Source organism: Taurulus bubalis, assembly GCF_910589615.1.
Source record: "Taurulus bubalis genome assembly, chromosome: 4".
Taxonomy (NCBI): domain Eukaryota; kingdom Metazoa; phylum Chordata; class Actinopteri; order Perciformes; family Cottidae; genus Taurulus; species Taurulus bubalis.
This window is the reverse complement of record NC_136592.1, coordinates 26,260,789-26,284,751: the sequence shown is the minus strand read 5'-3', so window position 1 is coordinate 26,284,751 and position 23,963 is coordinate 26,260,789. Positions and strand designations below refer to the sequence as shown.

Genomic DNA, 23,963 nt, shown 5'->3' with positions numbered 1-23,963 from the left:
GAAAGCGACCCATGTGGAGAACTTTGTTGAGCCCCATTGTGGAGGCTGTCAGCGCGCAACGGAGGAGGGGGGGCGGCCACTATAAAACTTCTCTCCCCTGAGTGAGGACACCAGAGGAGTTAGCAGCCATTCATACGACTGATTCTCTCCCAGCTGACACGAGGAGTATCTCAGATTTCACACACTTGATTTTTTTCTCACCCGGGACCATGATGATCCCAAGCGTCCTCGCGCCTCCCGCCTTCTACCCGGGGCTGTACCGGCCCGCCGCCCTGCCGCTCCACCACGGCCTGCCGTCCGGCTTCCCGACCCACTCCAGCTTTCTAGTGGAGGACCTGCTGCGGATAAGCCGGCCCGCCGCCTTCCTTAACCGGACTGTCCCGTCGGCGTGCGCCTCCCTGCCCACGGCCACCACCACTGTGTCCTTCTGCGGAGCGCCCGCGGAGCGCGCGCTGGCCACGACCGCGGTGACGCGCGAATCGTGCTCGCCGAAAATGTCGGTGTCGAGCAGCAAGGACCCGACTTTTCTCAAGTTTGGAGTGAGCGCCATCCTCGCACCTTCACCAAAGACCGGTGAGTAGACGGACACCGTGTCCCTCCCGTCAGTTTGAGTTGTTGTGTTTTGCAGAAATGACTTTTCCTCTTTCGGGCATGACTAACCTGTGTGATGTTCCTCCACAGCGTCCTCGCACCCTGCCTTCCACAGCCTGCACTCCAAGACCTTCCCCATCCCCTGCTTTGACGGAACCTTCCACCCCATCTTCAGAACGCCTTATTTCCCAGGTAGGCGCAACTTTTTACGCACGTCTCCATCTCTCTTCCGCCTTCAGAGCGACGGAGAACTAATTGCTTTTAAATGTAAAACACTGCCGCACCCTGTCGTTTTTTTTTACCACCAAAAGAAGAAATCACTGTCTTATTAATGGGGAGCTGTGGCCCCTGCCCGGACGCACACACCCACCCCTAATTAACCAATTATCCCAAATCGTCACGCTCTAAATTTGAGGCGGGGTGGCGAGGTATAGTCCCCCCTGCTTCCCATTGGGGGCGTTTTGGCATTTCTCTGGCCCCGCGTTTTCCCACAGAGCCCGGGGGGCCACCGGGCCGCTGTGGCGGGCAACAAAGCTTTCAGCACCGTGACCAATTTGGTCAGCTCCCACCGGGTGAACCACCCACACACCCCGGAGAGTGACTTCTACCAGGAGGGGTGCGGGTAGGGGTGATGGGTGCGGGGGGTTGGGGAGGGGGGGCAAAGGCGTGAACCAGTCATGCACTAATTTCCCTATTAGGCGCTATTGAGAGTTTTCAATATTCTCACAAGACCACATAGCGCGTCGTTGTTCCTGATTCTTCTGCGGCCACAGGGCAGCTACTGTCAGGAGGACGTCTAGTTAGCAGAACCCCGACAGGAATAGTGTCTCGCGCGGAGAGAGTTGAAGTGAAGCGAATTTTCTTTTTTTTTTAAAGCCCAACTGCATCCCAAAAAAAAAAGTCCCATCAGCTGGGGATAGGTTTGTCCCCATGCGTGCTGCTCGGCCCATAGGATAGGTTACCACTGACCTTCAAATCCTCCCTCTCTCTGTGCCCTAAACGTTTATTCTCCACGCGGGCCAATCAACGAGTTGAGATAAAGAATAATCTCTTAGAAAAGTCTATAAAGTCGCTAGTCCGTGCTTTCATTCAGACACATCATAATGGAGATGGAGTCTTTTCATGCGCTCAGCTGAAAGCCTCAACAAAACAACTCCAGCGTCCTGAATAGCTTTTCGTGTTCATTTAATGAAAATGATTTGAAGGCACGAAGAAGAAGAGGAAGAAGAAAACAAAAAAAAGCGCCATTCCCCTCCACTCTTCACCTCCCTCCCCCTCCTCCGGGCATCAGTATTCTGGTATGCAGTTGTGTTTAGTTTGAAAGTGTAAATCTCCTTTTGTTGCGATAATATATGGCCTTCGCCGCCTGTCCAGAGTCTTTTCTGCGTTAGTTCATTACTACACAATTACCGTTCACGGTTTATTAACTCCTCTATCCGCCCTCACAGGGTTCCTTAAAGGATATGCTACCTCTTTACCATACCAATGCGGTTGGGGACCGGCCAATGTGCTAATTAGTCACCTCGTGCCATTTCACTCAAAACGGAGACGTATTGCACAGTTCCAAAGGGAGAAACACTTCCAATAATAACCGGTTGAAAAAGTATACGGACTTAAAAGGGGGATCATTATATTCATATAGATGCATTGAGCAGTTTCCATTTGTACATTCGATAAAGAAGAATATGCAACATCTCCTATTTGGTAATTTGTGTCGTTTTAGCATTTCTTCTCCGCGAACAGATTTTTTTTCCGTTTTTTTTTCTTTCTAAGATGTGGCGAAAAAAACCCAAAGCTAACAGGTTCCAATTTCTCCTCTTTGTTTTTTTGTAGCATGTTCTTCCGTTGTCCCCATTCCCGGAACCTTTTCTTGGCCCCTGGCCGCCAGAGGGAAACCCCGGAGAGGGATGCTGAGGAGGGCAGTGTTCTCCGATGTGCAGCGCAAAGCCCTGGAGAAAATGTTCCAGAAGCAGAAATACATCAGCAAGCCCGACAGGAAGAAGCTGGCCTCCAAGCTGGGCCTGAAAGACTCACAGGTAAATACAAACTCCACACGCGATTCAAATCCTCATGCGTAATTTGCGCGTAATAACGCTGTTGCGCATTCCCGCTGCGCATGAAGCAGAACTTTTTTCACTCACCGTTTGTGTCTTCTTCTCGCCATCTACAGGTGAAAATCTGGTTCCAGAACCGGAGAATGAAATGGAGGAACTCCAAGGAACGAGAGCTGCTGTCGTCCGGCGGCTGCCGCGAGCAGACGCTGCCCACCAAAGCCAACCCGCACCCGGACCTCAGCGACGTGGGCAAGAAGTCCTCGGCTGAGGAGGAAGACGAGGAAGAAGAGTTTAGAAGAGAGAGAATCAGGGCAGACTCTCCATCTCTTTCCAGTAAGCACTCGGACTTCTCGGAGTCAGACGAAGAAGAAATAACAGTATCTTAATTAATTTATAAGCAAATATAGAGAGACTATAACCCACGTTTTGTTTTCATATGAGACTGTGACCAGATTTGTAAGAAGCTGCCGACCGCATAAATGTCATTGTCACAGTTTGTTGCTTCATCAGCGCATGCGCAATGTACAGGATCTGCTTCTGGGACACAATTTGCTGTTTTGCACAGCTTTGTTCAATTGTACAGTATTTTGTACAATTTTGTATGGAAATTTTATGCCAAGGATATTGAGTTACTTTTACCTTGAATAGAGTTGTTTATTGAAAAAAATGTAGCTATTTCGTTAATAATTTATATGAATTTCTTTAATAAGTATGTTGTATTATGTGCTGTATATATGTTTATTTCACACTTTTTGTACAATACCAAATAAAATTGTAAACAATTCCAAGTGAAATGTTTGTTTGTTTGTTTGTTTTTTGTTGACAAAAAAGTCACAAATAGTCTGAATGACATGACGCCGGCTCTAAACAAACGTCCACCTGCTTTCCCCAGAAGGTATAGGCTGGTAGGTTTAAAGATAATAAAAAGTACAATATTAATTTAGTCACACAAATGATGGCAAACCGTTTTACATCACCATTCAACCCCAACCTTCCTACCTTTAACCTCAGATTATTTTGTATCCCAAACAATATATATATATATATATATATATATATATATATATATATATATATATATATATATATATTGTAGTTTTGTTCATCACAAATCACATAAAGCAGACTAAGCAGTTAAAGGATGGCAATCAGTTATAAAAATCAACACATTTTCAACCAAAACAAATGCAAAAACCTCCTAAATCTGAGCACCGAAACACATCAATACATTTTTATTTTCTTAGTGGTCTAAATATTTACTCCATCTTCACAGCACTAGATTACGTGGTACACTTTAATTAGAAACCTAAAGTACTACTTCTCATTTGTGTCTCAATCCCACATGATTACATCAAAGGGGAACTTTAGATTTATGAAGAGGAAACAATACATGATCTTAACCATATAAGTTAAAAGGACAAATCTAGCCATAGTGAATATAACCCAATTAGAAAGTTTGCACTTATTTGGGGGAATCTAAGACTCTAAATGTTTAATAAATTAGATTTAGTCCCTGCCTTGTCTTGCTTTGTAAAATAAGTTATAGCTGTTAGTGTCGGTGTGTTTGACAGTGAAACGTATGCATGAAATGACTGTTTAAAATTGGATACTATTTTCATGCTAAGTATAATGTAAAAGTATTGTTTGTTCACACTGCAGTATATGTGGATTTAGTAGGCAGTATGCTAATTGAGTATGGCATGTGCAAGTTTAAACAGCCAATGTGATATGGCTCTATTTCAAACCTCTTTCTGGTAGAACAACAGTTCAAATACATGTTTTTTGCGTTAAATGTCTGCATTCAAATCACCCCGTGGATAAAAATGATGGGAACTAGTCTGTTTATAAATGCAAATCCATGAGATAAACATGATAACATGGAAGTTGTGCAACGCTGAAGCGAGATTGTTTCAGAACAAAGTCTGTGAAAAAAAACTAGGAGACAAGCTTGGATGTATTAATAAAGAATTGTTGACATGTTTGTTTGTTGTGTTGACACAATTGTGTTGAATAAAATGAAACAGTGTCCTGAGTTTGGGATGTATAACTGATGACCTCTCTGAGGAGTTTGAGCTTGCTTCGGAGTTAACATTCACTTTGTCTCTTTATTTTTTTAACCTCATCCTCCAGCAACCACACAGGCAACTTCAGCCGCAGAGGAGGAGGAAGCGAAGAGCAGAAAGCGCTTCATCCATCAAACCATCCGGCACCAGCAGCAGCCTCATCGTTGTTCTCACAAGTGTCTTTATCGCCATCTGCTGGCAGCTCAGACACACTGCAGCTGGGCCGGAGGAGGATCCACGCCTGATGGGAGGAAGAAGTTAAAGCTGTGGCTCAGTGGAGATGGGTGGTAATGACGCCTCATCAGGGCGCTGTAAGAGATAATTAAACATAAATCTAAATGACGGCAGGAATTCAACTAGGGGGGTAAAAATAATTATTCTCTAAAAGCGAGGATAGAACATTGAAAAATGTTCCTTTATTTTACTAAACTATTACATTGTATTATAATTGTCTTATAATTTTATTTTTATTTTCTCGTGTATTATAATGTGATTTTTTAAATGTTTTTTTTCGACATACTATACTCTAACTCTTTTATGCATCTTTTTGAAATAATATATTATTACTTTTTAAATGACTTTTTAAGGCACACTGTAACTTTTTTTGATATTCTATATGGCTTTTTCATTCCTTTCTTTACCACATACTATACTGTTGCGGCTATTGACTTGACTTTGGCCTCTTTTTTGGAAGAGAGCGGTCTCTCTGTGTTTCAGGTCTGCCACGCCCCCTTTTCAGACCACACCTGAGCGTCATGAGTCATGAGTGGAGCAGGAGATCAAACACCAGCTCCGGAGCTTCTGCCCTCTTTCTCTCACTTTCTGGCCTTTGTCCTCATGGGTGTTCCGTTTGTTGTTTTTTATTTGGTCTGCGGTAGTTTTGTTTATTAGTTTGGCGTTTGAGACCCCAACGTCCCTGCTTCCGTTTTAGTTTATTTCTGTTAATCATTACTTTGACAATGCATGTTGCTTATTGTTACTGCTGAAGTGTTCCAGCTGGTTATTCTTTCCTTTTGTTGGGTAAGTTTCCAAATTTGCCAAGTTTTTTTCTATCACTAATTCTGTTACTTCCTGTGAACCCCGGGGCAGATTCAGTAGGCCGAAACCGCTCGACCGGGATGACTTTTTTTTTTTTCCCCTCACTCTGCTAATCCATGTCGTGACACTAGACCCCAACTTGCTCCCGCAGGCTCAGGTGTGTGAATGAGTCCAGGTGGCCGCTTGCACGGTAAGGTCCTCCATCTGTGCGTGAATGATGACGTGTGGTGTTGAAGCACTTACCATTTACCAGTCCATTTACCATTTAGACTTTTTTTTTTCTCTCAACATATTATATTTTAGGACTTAAAAGTCGTCTTCTGACATTCCGTCTTTCGACTTTTTATGACATACTATTTTGTTTTTCCGACATGGTAAACTCTAAATGCCTTTGACATTTTATACATAACATACTATAATATTACTTTTTTCAACATACTATTACGTTTTTTTTTTACGATAAGATTTGTATGACTTTCCCAAAACTATGCTATATCTGTTTTGAAACTATACTTTTCTTTAAATACTAAACTATGACAATTTTTTCGACACCTTTTTACTTGACATTATACACTTCTTAATAAATTCCTACGACATACTATGACTCTTTTTTTTTAATGCATTTATTTTTTTACATTGACTTAAATGCCTTTCAAGACATTCTATAAAATGATATTTTAAATATTTTTTTCAACCTACTATTCTACGATTTAAGATTATTTTACATAATATACTATGACATTTTTATGACACACTATAATATGACTTTATGATTGCAAACATTTCCAAGTCAGGTTTTTTTTCCAAGGAACTATTTGACAAAATTCAATCATAAATAATCATTAATTTTATTGAATCACAATAACTTAAGACTAGTACAGTAAGCCCTGGCCAGACCAGTGATGACAAACTGCATCAATCTGCTCTGATGTAAAGAGACTATACACAAAATACTCCTTTTTCAAGTACTGTAACAAATCAGCTAGAAAAAGTCATCAAAATTCTGCAAGATAATCAACTATTTACAAGGTTATGTTACATACAAAAAATGTACATAGCAAAGAAGGCTGAACATTCATTGAGTTTGAGTAATAAACTGACAGACGGGTCAAATGCTTTCACAACATCCAAACCTTAGAGCAGACTTTACTCGACTCAGTCTCTTTGTGCTTACAAGTACCATAGCAGGAGGGCCTCTAACATCTACACGGACATACATATGGACATGGGGCTAAAATCGGAAACGTCCTAACAAATCGTATTCCATGCTGTAAGTTTCGGGCAGTGCTGAAAACCACGCGGGGGGGGACAGACAGCGTTTGGCTTCCATTCGGAGATCAAAATGAATGTTGCATAGGATCGGTGACTAAAACACTGAAAGCCGTGGACGTCGTGCTGGATGACATGGCCCCTCTGGCTTTTAACGACCGCCTGCCCTTCCCAGAAGGTAGGCTGGGAGGTTTAAAGGAAAAAGTACAATATTCTTTACATTTAAGCCACAGAAATAATGTCAAACTTCTTTACATCATCATTCAACCACAAGTACCTTTTTAACCTCTGATTAATTATATCACTATAAACAAAAGCAGCATATACACTAGTTTTCACGTAATTAGTTGAACATGTTTGTTAGGACAGTTTTGTTCACAAATCACAAAACGAAACTTTGAGCGCGATGAAAGCACAGCTAAAGGATGGGAATGAGGTATAAAATCAACACGTCGTCTCAAAGTTCCCTCACCCAATCAACCTGCATAACGTTCTGATTCTGAGCACCGAAACACATCAATATATTTATCTTTTCTTGCCAGTGGTCCAAATATTTACACCAGCTTCACAGCACATAGGTTACACATGCATACACTTTACTTAGAAACCCAAAGTACTGCTTCTCATTCACGTCTCAATTCCACAGCGTTGGTGTTTGATATGAGAGGTCGACGCCGCTCCTCGACATCCAGAGAGGCGCTCGAGGGAGAGAGTCGACTGAGCCCTGTTTACATTTACAGCCGTTTAGACAAATACAAAAAAAAAATCTGCTAATGCACATAGTCTGTTTTAGAAAAGAGTAAGGCATTGTTTGAATTAAGTCCAGCACCAAGAGAGAGTTGTGCTACAACAGCCTGTTGGGGCCCAATGTGCATGGAGATCTCAAAGGATTATTAAGTAGTCAGAGTGAGAAGTGGTGAAGCTTTGTGAAGTCACAGAACGTTACAACACTGATGGAAAAGGATTGTATGACAAATGTGGTAACAGACAAGGACAAATCCAGCCATGGTGAGCGTTTATTTCCCAGCTAGTGCCCTTTCCTATTGAATGTATTTTTGAAAAAACTGGACTCGAAAGGGATTTAGTAAATTAGATTTAGTCCTCGCTTTGTCAAATAAATTAAAGATGTTAGTGTCTGTGCTTACAGCTGTTTGGCCAATTAAAAACGGTATGTTATCTACTTCATTTCAAGGGAACTACTGTCTGGCAGAACACGTTTCTCAGGTAGGATGTAACCACTGAGGACCTTTTGGACTGTCACATTGTCCTGGTGGTGATGCAATATTGGTACAGTTTTAACCAACTTCCTTTATTACCATGCTTGTATCACAGGTTTGCATTTATAAATACCAGCTCTTTCGTTTGTGTCCACGAAGGACTTCGAATGCAGACATTTAACTGAAAAACATTAACGGTGCCTCTGATCGAAGCTCTTTTTATTTGTGCTCTCAATTACTTTTTGTGGATTTACATCTGTTTCATGACCTATTAATACACCACATGAATCAAACCTTGACTAGAGTTTGGGATGTGAGTGGGCCTGCTGTGGGACTTAACATTCACCGTGACCTGATTTATCCTCCAGCAGCCACACAGGCAGCTTTAGCCACAGAGGAGGAAGACGAGCAGAGCGCTGCTGGCTGTTCATCCATCCAACCGTTAGCAGCCTCGTCATTGTTCTCAGAGGCTGGTAGACGAGCGTCTGTATCGCCATCTGCAGGCAGCTCGGACGCACTGCAGCTGGGCCGGACCAGCAGTACCTCAGCCTGATGGGGGACCGCTGGCTGCTATATGCTGATGACGTTAATGAAGACGCCTCACCCACCGTGACAGCCGGTGTGCTTTTTTTTTTTTTGTTTGTCTGAAGTAGAAGTCAGGCTCCCGACAGAGGAGCCACTGGCCACAGCGGTGAAAAAAGGAATAAACTAAACAGCGCAGTGTAGTATAAACTTGTTGCCTGTTTTCTGAAATGCAATTTGAACCTGTTTTTCTTTTCCTCTGTCTTTTTTAAAAATATTTGGGTTGCCTGCACCCAAATTAAGGTGGCTGAGTCGTGAAATATGACTTAAAGAAAGATGTTCTCCCAGTTCCGAAAAAAAAAGAAGGTTTTCCTGAAAACCGATCTCATGTGTCGCATCATAGGGTCGACTCCAGCGACGTGTCCAGGATGTCGTCATGGTGGCTGTTGCTGTTGGAGTCGCTGTCGTAGCTCTGCGGGCTCGAGGACGTCGCCGCCTCCTTCAGACGCATCAGCATGTTCATCTGTCACCAGAAGCAAATCAATGTCAGTCTGATCACGCTTCACAAGAAGCACCTGTTCCCTTCAAAGACTGTCCTGTTAAAAAAACATTAACTCAAGGTCTACTTAGTATCTTTCAATCTCTACTGCCGAAAGTTGAAACTCTTAAGTTACTGACAGTAGTTAAACATGTTCTCTATACTTGATATCTTTAACTTAATTTGAGACGTTTGTATTTTGTTTATTTTTTATTTCTTAATTTTTGTGTTTGATTTAGATTTTTCTCAGCTGGAGGCATTTGTTGATTGAGGCATGTTAAGAGACCGTGATTGTTTATTTTCTCAATAAAAATCTCTGAGGCTAAGGAATGCTAATAGACATAAAGTTCACTCTTATTTTCTATAATGCTGTTTCCAAGGTCAAGAATAAACTTAATCTTCTCATGAACTAGATGCTATATATTTGTGCATGACTGCCCTTTCTAAGGCGACTGTGTTCTACATGTGTATTATTGCTCACCAGTGGGTCTGCGTCGCTGTCGCTCTGCGGTGGCTCTTTCCGGACTCCTTCCCTCGGTGCAGAGTAGCCGTCGAACCCCACATCCTCTGGGCGGAGCTGCAGCAGCGGGGGCCAATCGGCCGGAGTGGACGTGGCTGACCACGGGTAGGTGTCAATCACCCAGGCAGCAGGGTCCTCCCACGCAGCTCTGCGGCCGTACAGCTGCAGAGAAACACAGAATACAGTCACTGAAACGCACGAGAAGGCCGAGGCGTGGAGGAGCAGTGTCTGAAGTTCAGGCAACGCTTTGAAGCAGCATTCAGTGTTGTATGCGCCAAACAGTCAAGTTGCAACTCGCATCCATGTCTGTCCAAAATGTCTTCAAGCCATAAAGTCATCATGTAAGTCACAAAATGTCAAAATTTAGTAGAGTAAGTCATAAAAAGTCATGTCATTAAAAAAACAAAGTATAGTCTGTCATAAAGGTAATACATAGTATGTGAAGTTATAAAAAAGTAATGTTTTAAAAAAAAACACTGAGAACCTGAAAACATAATCCCTCCGGTCACAGCTGTCTCGGAGGAATAAAAAGTGTTTCCATTGCAGCGTCTCTACATTGATTTCTCTTCCAGGCCGATGAGGCATATTTCTCCACTGAACTGAGCTCCCCTCCACTCCCACTCAGAGGTTGCATTCTGGTAATTAGCTGCTGCCTAATTAAATCAGATGCTAATTACATGCAGATTAAAAGTACAAATTGAATCCATTTCACTTTGATGAACACAACCCCGGTCTTCTGAGAGGGCAGATCTGAACAGTTTTATGATTCTCTTACTCATTACACTTCCACTTCAATCGGCTTGATAATTTAAACGTCCCCTCAGGACGTTTTCTTTATTAATTGGTTTTTATTCTTACAGCTAAAACCATTAAAAAAAACCACCCCAGAACTGAAATAAAAAGTGTAATTCGTTACCTGCAGTCCCTCCCGTACGGCCTCCAGCATGTAGGGGATGATGGAGTAGTTCCAGAGGTCAGTGAACCAAACCCTACATCCCTCCACGTCCATGGGACAGGACAAGAAGAGACGAGGTCCTGCACGCCACAGAGCGGGAAGGTAAGACACTGCTTGTTTCTACACATTTGACAATTAAATAAAAGGATCTCTCCCCAATCGTGCATCGTTCTCTTTACCGATGGTGACGTCAGAGGAGCTGTGCGTCTCCAGGAAGCGGTTGAGGTGGTGCCAAACCCGCGGGATCCAGTCGATGATCCTCACCAGCTCCATGTTGCGCGTTCGGCTGCCGATCTCCGTCTCGATCAGCTTCCTCCTCAGGTGGCGGCCGAGGAAGCCTTTCACCGGCTCCACGTGGTTGGCACACAGCACCCACCTGATGGGAGCACAAACAAACATGGACATCAGGACCGTTCAATATCACGCAAAACGGTTAAAGCTTCCGCCAGGTTTTTAATTCGTGCCGCCGTTTACCTGAAGTTGTGGTGAAGCTGCAGGTTGGGGGCCGATGACGTGGCTTGGCTCATGGTGCCGATAATGTAAGGGCTGAAATGAGAGAAACACACTGATTATTATTCTTTCTGTCAGGTCCGACACGATACTTAATGTCAGTGGAGCTGTTGAGAGGGTTTTACTCTGCATTGCAATGTGTGGTGCAACTCCTGTAAAATGTTCTAACAGGGCTCTACTTCCAGTTGAAAACATTTGACATGACGAGCGAAGCAAAACATCTTTTGGTTACTGTACAAATGTACATACTTTGAACAAATCTTCATTGTGTGTGTATGTGTGTGTGTGTGTGTGTGAGAGAACTGACCAGTGCTGGTAGTTGCAGTTGAAGACGCCGTTGAAGATCTCTCCCAGAGAGCTGACGTGGTGCAGGTTGTCCAGAATGACCACCAGGGGGCTGTCTGACCCCGGGACACCGCTGCACTGCTCGGCCAAACCCGACAAGTACTGACGCAACTCCTAAAGAGAGAGAGAGCGAGACAGAGAGAGACAGAGAGAGAGAGACATATTAGTTAATCATTAGTATTTGTTTTTATGTTCTTGGAGCACCAGAGTTTCATACATCAAAGCTGTCTGATCTAAATAAGCCTCTTTGCTGTGATGATCTTATTTGTCCTGATGTGTTAAATGAACAAACTGGTGCCTAAATATTACCAAACGGCATCAATTCTATTTGTTTTCATAATTTTTATGTTTTTATAAATCTACTTTTTTTAACTTTTTTTTTTTCTCTTCAATTAACTTTTGCAAAAAATAGGTAGGTACTTGATAGATTTGCTTACAGGTCTCATAGTTACTGCTTGAAGTACACACATTTGATTTGTAATTCAGGGTTATGGTTGAGGTTATCATCAGACTTAATTGATGCTTAGTTCCAATACTCGAGAACAGAAAAAGACCAAAGTCTGCTTGGCTGACGAATTTAAAAAAACTGATCTGCCAGCATGTTTTTATGACCCACTTAAGAGAAATTCTACCAACATTTACCTTGCTGGACTTGTGGTCCACGTTGAAAGTGACGACAGCGTGCGGGGTCAGAGGTCGGCCCTCCAGCAGCAGCAGGTGTCGAGACAGCTGATTGGCCAGGTAGGTCTTTCCTGTGCCGCTGGGGCCCGAGAGGATGACGCGCCGGTGCTCCTTCAGCAGGGAGACGTAGCGCTGCAGCATCGGCTTCGGGATCAAAGTGTCGAACACCAGCGAGTCCACGTTCTCACTTCTCACACCTGGACACACACACGTCAGGACATTTGTGTCATTTATCTATGTCTGTGTTGGTCTAGTTATTTAGGGTAATGAGGAAAAATAGACAAAACACAGTTTCTCTGTGTGAAGTTATCACAGCTTGAGGCGTCGGTACCTTTCAGCCGGATGTTGATGGTGTTGCTGTCTCCCACCAGGTAGCCGCAGGGCAGCAGCTCGGGCGTGTGCGCGACCTTGGGGATGCTGAGCCGGTGGATGTCTCCGATGTTGTATCCCTCCACGCTGTCTGAGCTCAGGCCCAGCTGGCTCACCGGGTCCACGTGGGTGATGTACTCCTGTCAGACGCAAAGTTGCGGCATTTGAAGGACGTTTTGGGGGAAGTTTCTCCAGAGGGTACCGGCTTTTTCAGATTTTTAATCAAAATGTTATTGCTGAACAGAAGGAAATCTAACTGTCAAGACATTTTCAAGATGCTTGATACTTTTAGATTCCTTTCAAAGACTGAAAACTCAAGCAGTCTTTAAACATGCCGACGCAATGCCGAGGTGGTTCTAATAATCTGATTTTGTATGGCCCAAACTCCCGTTTTTATGTTTACCTTGAAAAGGCGCCGGACGACTCCGTCCAGGACGTCCCACTTGGTTTTACCGCTCACGCCGATGCAACCAATGAGAAACTGACGAGGCCGGCCCTCCTGCGATGGACACCAAAGAAGCCTTCAGGTAAGTTAATGATCGCAATGAACGAAAAAGACAGTTTGGGTTGTTTTTTTTCGAACCGGTCTCACCTCTCTCCACTTGCTGGCCTCGTCCAGGCTGACGACCATCTTCACGTGCCGCCCTTCCTTCCTCATCCCTCCGTCTCCGCTGGTGTCGTCCAGCAGCATGTCTGACAGGAAGGCAGAGCAAAGTCAGACGAGGCTTCTACGTTTCCCATGAAAAATGGGAAACGGAGGATTTAAGTCTTAAGTTTTCCCTTTCAGAAATCAAGTCAGTGTATGTTCTGTAAATACCACTGATTTGGAGATATGGATTTGCTATAACATTTAAGCTATCTGTGACATGTGGTTGAAGCCTATTCAGTATCTCATAAATCAACCGGGAACTGTGTAGGTCCCGGGACATGAGCTCTGTCGTACCCAGGCTGGTGGACTCGCTGGTGGTGAGGTTGAGGCTGTGCTGGGACAGGCCCGGCCCGGTTCCCTGAGCCTGGCTACGCGTGTGGTGACGAGGAGGAGAGGACGAGACGGAGGCCTGGGAGCCCATCCTGCTGCCCTGGTTCTCCACCTTCAGACGGTCATTCTCCACCTTCAGCTTCTCGATCTCCACCTGCAGACACACACACATGGATGAAGCTAGTTTACAAAAAAACAGCAAACAGTTTATTAACTCTGATCTTAAAGTATAGTATCTAAATAAATGCTAAAGTGCTAAAAATGTCTCGTTTCAAATTTCTTCAGGGTAGAGTTGTAATAGTTGCCGAATAAATAAACTAAATGCAATAAAATTAAAAAAGCTGTACAACTAATATTAACCATACTCCTAAAACTCAGTTACAAAAAGCATTTTGCCAAATTGAAACTGAGCTAAGAGCTTCCTTTATTGGGAATAAGAAAACAAGTTTTGGAAAGGGAAAAACACTAAAAATGAACTGAATTCAACTAACGTAGTTTTATATTTAATATTCACTGTTCATCCTATCGTATTAATTGTGTACTACATGTGGATAAGGTGTCATAAAACGTGAGTGCGTGCGTGTGCTTGCATGCGGACCTGCATGCGGTTCATGGCCTCCCTGAGCTGGTCCAGCTGATGAGCGGAGCTGAGCGCCTCCAGGCGGATATCGGTCAGTTTCATCTCCTTCTCCCTGAGCTCACTGCGCAGCTGCATCACCGTCTCCGCCTCGCTGTCCAAACACTCGGACAGTCTGTACACACACAAGCAAACAACACCGTTTAGTGACACGAGAAAGTGTGTTTCAAGCAGACTCGTGTCAGCGTGGCCTGAGGCCTACGTACAGCGAGTTGGAGTGCGTGTTCCTGAGCATGTGGCTGTTGCCCGTGGAGCCGTTGTGGGGCAGCTTGGGGGAGGACGGCAGCGACGAGTCCGTCATCTCCTCGATGTCGGAGTGGGAGGAGGCCGACTTGGGAGATTTCTTCTTGCTGAACGCTTGTTTGAAGGAGCTTCTCAGCTGCAGGTGGAAAACAGAAGGAGAGACGGTGAACAGGCGACGCGGCGCAACTCAAACACACGGCTGAGAGGGAGAGGAGGAGTGTGCCGGGGAAAGTGGAGGAAAACAGCTGTGAAAAAGTGCAAGTGAGTCAAAGTGAGTAAAGTAAAGTAAAGGAATTAAGTGTAACTGTCTTATCACTTGAGCTACAGCTCCAAATGTGTGAGAAGTGAATACTTATGGCTCATTGTTTTTGTTTTTAAATACTAATTCTGGAATTGTATTGTTTAAAAAAAAAGTATATGAATTAATTCTGTGAATTAAGAGAAACTTCAAGAATTAAATACAGACACCTGAAGATGAGCGTTTGTTTTCTTCACAGACTTTGCGCTGCTGATTACTCTGTAGTTGAACCACTTCTTGTTTTTCCTGCATAATTAGCGATAGTGTTAATTTTCTCTTGACTTTATAAACATGGCAATGTTTTCTAAGCTGTATTTGTCTTTGCTCCTTTGAAAAAAAAAAACTGTAGAAAAAACAAAAATAATGAGCCATATGCAATCTACATGTACGCTTCTTAAGCGTGTCAATATCTGTTTGTTTCCTCATCGTTTGAGTTTAAAGGGAGAAATCCACCGTCTATACTTGAGACTCGTATCACTGCTTCTACTTCAGTAAGAGATTCCTGAAAGCTTTTCAACAATACTTTGAGAAATGGCCTCTGAACTGAAGACAGGTTAACACATCGGCAAGCTGTCGCTACAATGCATTCTCACTCTGTTTCTACGGAAGACCTGAGAGGAAAGTTAGAAAAAAAGTCTGATTTCTAAATAAGGTGCTGTACATTTATTGTGTGCTGCTGGTAATGTAAGTTAAGTTTCACATAGAAGAAAACATGAATGCGTTTAAATTAGATTTAGAACGTCTCAGCCTCTTGTGGCTAGAATGAGTATTACAACAACAAACACTTTAATTTACATTCATCTGGTTTTACAGATAGTTTTTACAGATGTAACTAAGAAAAAACATCCTGTTAAAAACATGTTTTCACCTGTTCTCAAGTCATAAACTGTTTAGATCAGCAGAATTTTTTTTCTTCTCACTTGCCTCTCAAGGATTCCTTGCTTTTCTTATAATGTGGGGGATAAAATGGTCTCCTTGCCTCTTCCACAATCTTTTGTTCTTTGTAGCTTTTTGTCTTCAAACATCTAAATATTTATGTAATTTAAAGGAAAAATGGATCCAGTGCCACAAGCTACATCTAATACCCTTTTTATGACAGTGTTAAAAGTATTTTCTGGTGGATTTTTCCTTTGAAGAGCTGGCTCAGGTGTCATATAAGCAGTTTTCAGGGAGAAGCAGTAGTGTGGGGGAGGAGAGGACAGACACTACGGTGGCAGCAGAGGACAGGAGGAAAAGGACAGAGGTTAGTAACCTAGAAAAAGTGCACGAGTCGGGTCGCTTTGTTTCTTTCATTGCACACAGCGTACCATCCTTACCTCATAGACCTGCCACATGAAGCGAAGCAAAGGAAGACAGAGAGACAAAACAGCACATGTTCATATGGGTCTGGGATGTGTTAATGAGTTTATGGAGGGACACTAAACTACAGGCCCGCACAGGAAGAAAGCTGATTTGAATTGACCTCCAGGAAGCTTGCAAGCTAATGCTACATCACAACCACCATGAAGCGTGGGTCTTTCACCATCCATTATAGACTCGCCAACACACACTGCCCCTATACGCTCCACATCACATACAACCTACAGCACCTGCATGGAGGAGCCTCCTGTGGGGTCTCATCTACACACACTCTGGCAGCTGAAGGCACATCCACACGGGTTGTTTATTATCACTGTGACCTAAAGCAGGAAACGCAACACGAGCGCACATCTTTTAACGGCTACCACGGAGCACCACACTGCTCTTCCTGAGACTCAACATCGGGATCAGATTCTGACAACGACGGGCGGCTAACACAACAAGGCTTCAGTCTACGGGACGAAAGAAAGAGGGACAGAAAGTTGCGTACGTCATCGTCCCCGATTTGTCCTCCGGTGCACAAAAAAGTCTTTCAACGACAGAAAGGAAAAGTTTGTAAGTATGTGAAATGTTTTGTTGTAAAATCACCAGTGTTTTTTTGCAGTTTAAGAGACGACTACTGCAACTAAATTCAGCACAGTTTTAACCTAAATGTTTCTTTTACCTGCAAATCACCAACTATTTAATTCCTTTAGTTCAACTATGAAAATCTTAAGTGTATTCACCTTTTCCCCAGTGAAAGAAGCCTAAACGGGAGAAACCCAAACATGTGACACCGACACACGACACACATGAAAATGCACAAAGAGACAAAAAGAACAAAGCACCATGAGTCCTGACTGGCTGCTTGTTAGTAACTCATCACATAATTAAGTCTTTCAGATTCATTATATATATTATAAATATATATATTTTTGTATTCACAGCATCTTACCCAGTTCTTCTTGTTCTTCTTCTTGTTCTTTGCGTCGGTGTCCATGTTGGAGCCCACACTGGAGTGGCTGGTCGCGCTGGCGACGCTGCTGACGCTGTCGGAGGAGTGCTGCCTCCTGATGCGCAGGTCCGGCTGCTGGTTCTGCTGCTGCTGCTGCTGCTGCGGACTGCCGTTACTGGCGGCTGAGGGGAGACGGACATGTATGCGTTTGTCAAACATTAGGCTGGAATATGTCTCATTAAATATCCCCTATTATATATATATATATATATATATATAGATATATATATATATATATATATATATATATATATATATATATATATATATATATATATATATATATATATATATATATATCCCGGCTGCTGCTGTCACAACTATATTTTAAATATTTGTGACAATGCATAGTGCACTTTATACACTCAGTAAAACTGATTGTGCAATACTGTTGTCATATTTTTGTGCCTTATTTTATATATTTTCCTATGCTATTAACATTTATAGCAACGTTTTTTTGTATTCTTAACTTTTTTACCTTTTTATTGTAATTCTGTGTGTAAGGAGGACCTAGCAAAATAAGCTTTTCATTGTACTGAGTAACTGTCTGTTATCTGTGCATATGACAATACAAATATCTTGAATCAGCCAGTCAGTGTAGTGCACTTCTGACGTGGTTGAGGTTTTTCCTTTGACTGCACGTTTGTGACGTGAAGGTTTTGAATTCGCCGCCTGGTATTTACCAGGTGGAGAGCTTGATCCTCCTTTTACATTCTCAAGAACTTCAATCGTTATTGTCTTAGTGCCAAGCTACTGTTTTAAAGCTTTTCCCCCCACTAAGCTCACAACTACAGAAATGTATTAATGAATTAAAATCCTTGACAGTTCAAAATGCTGCTTTATGGTTCGGACATATTATGGTATGTCCAATAATGGCCTTTCTCACGGACCTATCCCTCACTGTAATACAGGTAATAAAGGGACATTATACAATTTCTGATGAACTATATTTGGTGCATTATTATAAACGTCTAAAATCCTTGCTTTGTGTAGTGTTGGCCCGTACCTGTCCTGTCCCCTTTAGTCGTGAGTTCAGGTGTATTGATTACTCCGTTGATGGCCGCCTGAGCGACAGTGTTCTGCTTCTTCAGCAGCTCGATGGTCTTCCTCAACTCGTTCAGCTCAGAGTCCTAAACAGAGGAAATGACGAGCGTATCAAACCAATAAATCAACTGCAGTGAACAGCACAGTCGGTTATAAAACAAGAGGAGCTGTTTCAGTTTTTTTTACCTTCTGCTCCGCCGTCAAGGTGAGACTCTTCAGGCGGATGGTCATGTTGCCCAGACTCTGTTCAAACGCTGCCACCAGGTGAGCCTGCAGGAGAAACACACAGGTTGTGCAAATCGTAAACCAGGAGGTCTGTAGAGCTCAAACCTCCTCCACGCTCAGGTTTGTCATTCATCTTCATTCATGTGTGACATGCGAATAAAATACTTGCATTTCAACTTCCATCAGTCAGCATTTCCAATTACAATATAAAACAGCAAAAATAATTATGGCAAAGTGCAAATTCGCCAATCCCGGAATCTAATAAACTGTAAAATCTGTAACTTTCTCTCAAACTTCTGGCTAACAAGTCAAAACCTTTTGATGAAAAAAAAAAAAAAGGAGTCAGCTGGAGGTTAATTCCTGACAGTACAGCTCTGGGTGCTGCAGAGAGCTAAGATGGATGTGGAGATGAACATGAGGGACTGAGCACATCGAGCTGAGAAAACAGTGAGAATGTGAGAGCTCTCGACGTAACTGCTTCAACCTTGGGGCTAAAACCCAAACATGATATCAGTCAAGTAACAAACCAGAATGAAAAACTAACCAAACCCAAATAACCGTGCAAAAAATAATAACACTGTGATGAATGAGTATCCCTTGTAGGTCGGATTCCCAGAAACACAACGCTGAAGCCAAACCAAAAACTGTCCTTGGACTAAAATAGACATAAAGTCATCTTCGGGTAAACCTCTTTTCACTACACTTTGGGAGACTTAAGTTAAGGATGTGTAAAGACAGCGTGAGAATACATTTACTTGACTTCCTATCAAAGTGACAACAACATGGGAGGCTTCAGACTGGACAGGTGGGATTGAGACAAACCAGCAAAACAAGCAGATTTCAATCACACGTCGAAAGAAAATGAAGGATTACATTTTAAAATGAACCCATTACAACCAAAAAAGGGAAAGTCTGCATTTTGCTGTTTTAGACACACAAGTTGAACGAAGGTGAGCAGGTTCATCCTCCACTAGATCGTATGAGGCTTTGGATTTTACAAGTATGAATGATCTGCAGACGCCTGCAGGAAGTGTGTGTGAGAGTCGAGTAAGGTGTTGACTGATGTGTTGCTCCAGAGGACGTTCTTAGATTCTCACCCTCGGGGGGGCTCTGAGGCGTGTTCAGATACTTCATCATCTGTCTGCGGCGTGTACTCAAATATTTGAACAGACAAAAGCCCCTTCCTCTCCACCCAACATCCCTCCTCCACTACTTCTGCCTGTGTTTTCCTTTCAACGCCCCCACACAGCACCTTGTATCCAGGCGTCTTTAAATCTTCAGTCCACATCTGCTACTGTCCCTCAGACTCGACTCCCTGCTGCAATCAAACACCGCTGCCTTCCTTCCATATCTCTAATCCACAGTCAAACCACCAGCGTGCATGGACTCGGGGAAGCAGATTACAAGCGGAGCGTGGCGAGACTTGTGCAATGCAGGAGGCCGGGTGGCAGAAAGAATCGTGTCTGGAGACGCTTTAAGAGATCTTCAGATGGCTCTGCCAGATGTGAAATTACACCTTCTGGGAGTAAAGTGCTCGGCGGGAGCTTTACTCCCAGAGATCATCAGAGATCATCATAACATCTTCTTCCGTGTGATTCGGAACTGTTTTGGTGCCAAATTTCAGTAAATGTTGAGTTTGTCTTTTGATAAAACTACATAACATTTTATCTGCTTCAAGTCATGACTTTTCTTCTGAAATGATTCAAATAAATACGCTATTGTATTAATTATTGCATTATCGTTGCACTTCTAACAGATCAACCTTTTTATAAAAAATACAACATTATTTTCGTGATTTTCTTCTACCCTTTCTGTATTTTACTACACTAGCTCAAGGAATGGCTGTCGACTTTGGTTTATAATCAAATATCTGCAAAACTAATGACAATCTTTGACGGCCTCAGTTGCACTCTGTGTTAGGGAATAACCAGCAAATGTTGGCATGCAAACACAATAAACTAAGATGGTGCTCATGGTAATTCCTTAGCGAAAATATGTCATCATAGACCAGCTACATATTTTCATTGATCTACTAAGATTTACTCTATTCTATTTGTCTTTTTGATTTCTATTACAAGTTGATGGGAAAACGGCTTTAATGTGCCTCATAACTTAGTTAGTTTTGGACTATGGATATTATGTGTATTTTATGTTAAACTAACTAATGTTATTTATGTGTTATGTAATAAATACCTCAATAATACATTAATATGAAATCATTTTAAATCCGATTTTAGGACCAAAATAGCCACAAAATGTGTTTTTTTAATGAGCATGTCCGAGATTAGACGTGTGGAACAATAAACACTGTCAGGAGACAATACACATGACACAAATAAGTTTGTTTTGGAGGTTGCGTGTGCACGTGTTTGCGTGCTTGCTCGCTCACATTGGCACTCAGCTGCGTCGTCAAGGCGGAAACCTTTTCCTGGGAGCAGTCCAGCTCCCGCCGCAGCTTGCGGATCTGAGGACATGAAAAGAGCGCGACATCAGAAAGCACCGAGACAAAAAAGCATACACGCCTGCATCATAAGAGCATGCGATGCCAAACACGCACATACAATTACACACACACACGCACACCCAGACACGTGAAGGAAACAAAAAAACATGTAACAAAAGAGGGAGGCTCCCAGATGGGAGCTCTGATATGTTGAGGTGAAGAGATGAAACACGGTGGATGCATAAAAGAGCACATACAGGTGTACACAGGTGTTCGGAGGGGAACAAGAGCCCGTTACAGGGTCAGTCACAATACAGTTACACATGTAACTAGATACAACTGTGAAAATCCCCCCCGTGTTCCAACAAGTCCAGCCACTGCGCATAGAAAATTAAAGAGCAGAGAAAGCTACATGAAAGAAGTGCTGTGGGCGGGCCGACACTCACCTCCGACTGGGACTTCTCCTCATTCTGTAAAAACAAACATCACAAGAAGAGAAAATCATTAGAGGACGCACTGACTGAATTATGACAGGCTTCAATGACAAAGAGGGGCTGAAGCCGAAGCTGCCGGAGGTCAGACGACCGTAGCACATGTCCCGTGATTTATTAGCTCTGTGGAGACGAGATGTATAAACTGTGAAGGAGATTGTCTGGTGTAATATGTCTGGAAAGGGGAGATATCGTCCTGAAGGCATTTCACTCATCTGTGTGTGTGTGTGTGTGAGAGGGAGAATCCCATTGTCTCCATAGGCACAATAGTATGAAAAGACTGGTAGCCAAAGACATACAGAGCGAGAGCGGGGAAAACAAGACGCTCGCATGAACACAACACACCCTGCTGCTGCTCACCAAAACAGTGAAACATGCAACACCCACATTTACATGTAAACAAGCTGCACCGGGAACCGAAACTGCAGCAGGATATGTTTTTCTCTAAACCCGACTGGAAACGCTTTCACAGCTTCTTTACGTGGACTGGACAACTGTAATTTACAGACTCAAAACTAAAATTCTATGTCAGTTTAGCGCCTTTAATGTGCACAATCTCTATTTTTATTTTGGCACCATCCAGTGGCGCTGGTGTAAAACAGTCTATTATTACGTAAACATTTATAAATTTGATGATTATTATTTTCAAGAATGTAATACGGGATGTGATGTGGTTCTCTATATGATATTTAGATGTAAAGTTATGTCTCGGTCAGCACTGTTGGCATTGTTTACACTGTTAGCCGTCACCATGTTGAGAGCTGTGATGACTCAATAGAAATGCTCTAAACTATAGATTAATCTAATATTACAAGATATTCTTGGTCTGCTTGTTTGTGTTATTGGCAGAATATCTGAAAGCACGATTCTCTTTTATGGAATTTTCAATTAACTTCTGCATTTGTTTCGTAATGAACACATCGGATTAATTTATCCGATATTTAACACGATACGCATTCTAATGCAGATAAAAAACATAGTCATTTTCTAATATTAGAATAACACATTTAGAGGATTATGAAGTCTCGGCAAAAGTTTTAAGGCTTGTTGGAGTTCTGCACACGGCACTTGTGTTGTGACAGAAGCAACAAAGCAGAACAACAAATAACTAATGATTTAGTTCCATGTGGTTACGCCTCCCAACCACTAAAACAGGTTTCAACAGCCTCATGCGTCTGTGCAGGTATTGCAGTGTGTAGAGCACATGTGTTCTGTGGCACGAGTGGATGGCTTACTAAGTGGCATCTGTCTACACATGGCCTACACACCCAAACAGAGCAGTCACTCACGCACACGCGCACGCACACGCGCACACACACACAAACACACACACACACACGACCAGTTGATCCATAGATACACAAACAGAGCAGCCTGTCTAGGAAACGCAGGCAAAACAAAGATATCTCATTCTGATACAGAACCCTGGACCAGGACTTCACAAGCAGTCGCATTAGCTATCAAACATCATGGCAGTGAAACAAAAGTGTTTAATAAAAAATAACAGAAGAAAAAAAGGAATCTGATGAAAATAAAAGTCAGAAAAAAACTACAACGATTTTTTTTGTTGTAGTTGTCAGTCAGACATGTCAGCTTTACGGTGGCTTAAAAATATATATGCGATTTCTGTGCAATCTGTGTAATTATATGTTTGACTTACAGCTGTATATAAGACCAACAGACAAACAGTCCAACAATAGAAGAACTCCTCCACCCTACAGTCCTCGTACTCCTCATCCCTACCGTTAGTTGCCAGGATGTGACGGTGCCCGTCAGGGATAAAGTCGCCATCATTTTTGCCTCCACTCTCTCTCCCCCCCTCCCTCTGATTTAAAACCTGTGACTCTCCGGCTCAAAGGACCAGCCAGTGCCGAGCAGAGATCCAATGTCTGAGATTTTTTTCTGCTACACCTGCCCAGGTGAGTAAACCAGCCCACAGAGGGAGGCGGAGCTATGCTGTGAAAACTAGGCTCTGATTGGCTGGCTGTCCCACCTTTGACTACAGCCAGACCTTTTTCTCACAGGGTGCCTGAGTCAGATATCTGGATGGATTAGAGGGTAAATGACAAACTGAGTATTTGCCAAATTTCTCAATAATTCATAATCCCGTATGCAGAAACTGGCTGGTCTTGTTTCCACATGAATTGTGTATCCATCTGAACTGATAAACTTCCACACAAGACTTCTCTATTATTCCAGATTGGTTAAAAGGGGTGATATCGTTAAAGAACATCCATCTGTATTTTTAAGGTTTCTTAACAATTTTTTCCCTGTGAAAGTTTTTTTTCAGTTTTTTGGGGAGTTTTTCCGGATCCGATGTGAGGTCCCAGGACAGGGATGTCGTATGTGTATTGTAAAGCCCTCCGAGGCGAATTTGTGATTCTGGGCTATACAAAATAAACTGAATTTAATATCAATATCAATATTTGAGAGTCTAAATATCAATATTATTTCTAAAGCATGGTTTATTACGTTATTATATCTTACTGTTGAAAAATAAACGTGTCAGTGCTCTCTAGTGGACAAACGATGTAATGGCCAAACAAAATGTCCCCAAAAAGTTAAAAAAAATAAGAAA

At 42.7% G+C, this 23,963-nt stretch overlaps 2 protein-coding genes across 2 annotated transcripts in view; one reads left to right on the top strand and one right to left on the bottom strand.

Moving 5' to 3' along the window:
- Positions 1-209: 209 nt before the first annotated feature.
- Positions 210-3,031, top strand: LOC306735141 (homeobox protein DBX1-B-like; the record flags this gene model as incomplete). Its single annotated transcript, XM_079216585.1, has 4 exons — positions 210-573; positions 682-783; positions 2,425-2,627; positions 2,762-3,031. The coding sequence occupies 4 exons, from the start codon at positions 210-212 to the stop codon at positions 3,029-3,031; spliced, it is 939 nt and encodes a 312-aa protein (XP_079072711.1).
- A 6,036-nt stretch (positions 3,032-9,067) lies between these two features.
- The window catches only part of nav2a (neuron navigator 2a), a gene marked incomplete at its 5' end in the record, with an annotated part of 102,266 nt that continues 87,370 nt past the window's right edge, over positions 9,068-23,963 (bottom strand). The window contains 20 exons of the mRNA XM_079216445.1: positions 9,068-9,277; positions 9,774-9,974; positions 10,729-10,847; positions 10,947-11,143; positions 11,242-11,313; positions 11,585-11,736; positions 12,265-12,500; positions 12,635-12,812; positions 13,076-13,171; positions 13,265-13,365; positions 13,616-13,805; positions 14,250-14,403; positions 14,495-14,667; positions 16,146-16,154; positions 16,914-16,934; positions 17,123-17,304; positions 18,189-18,312; positions 18,413-18,496; positions 20,841-20,915; positions 21,341-21,364. Of these exons, the coding sequence (XP_079072571.1) occupies positions 9,152-9,277; positions 9,774-9,974; positions 10,729-10,847; positions 10,947-11,143; positions 11,242-11,313; positions 11,585-11,736; positions 12,265-12,500; positions 12,635-12,812; positions 13,076-13,171; positions 13,265-13,365; positions 13,616-13,805; positions 14,250-14,403; positions 14,495-14,667; positions 16,146-16,154; positions 16,914-16,934; positions 17,123-17,304; positions 18,189-18,312; positions 18,413-18,496; positions 20,841-20,915; positions 21,341-21,364 (2,514 nt within the window). The 3' untranslated portion in view covers positions 9,068-9,151. The remainder of the gene's footprint in view (positions 9,278-9,773; positions 9,975-10,728; positions 10,848-10,946; positions 11,144-11,241; positions 11,314-11,584; positions 11,737-12,264; positions 12,501-12,634; positions 12,813-13,075; positions 13,172-13,264; positions 13,366-13,615; positions 13,806-14,249; positions 14,404-14,494; positions 14,668-16,145; positions 16,155-16,913; positions 16,935-17,122; positions 17,305-18,188; positions 18,313-18,412; positions 18,497-20,840; positions 20,916-21,340; positions 21,365-23,963) is intronic.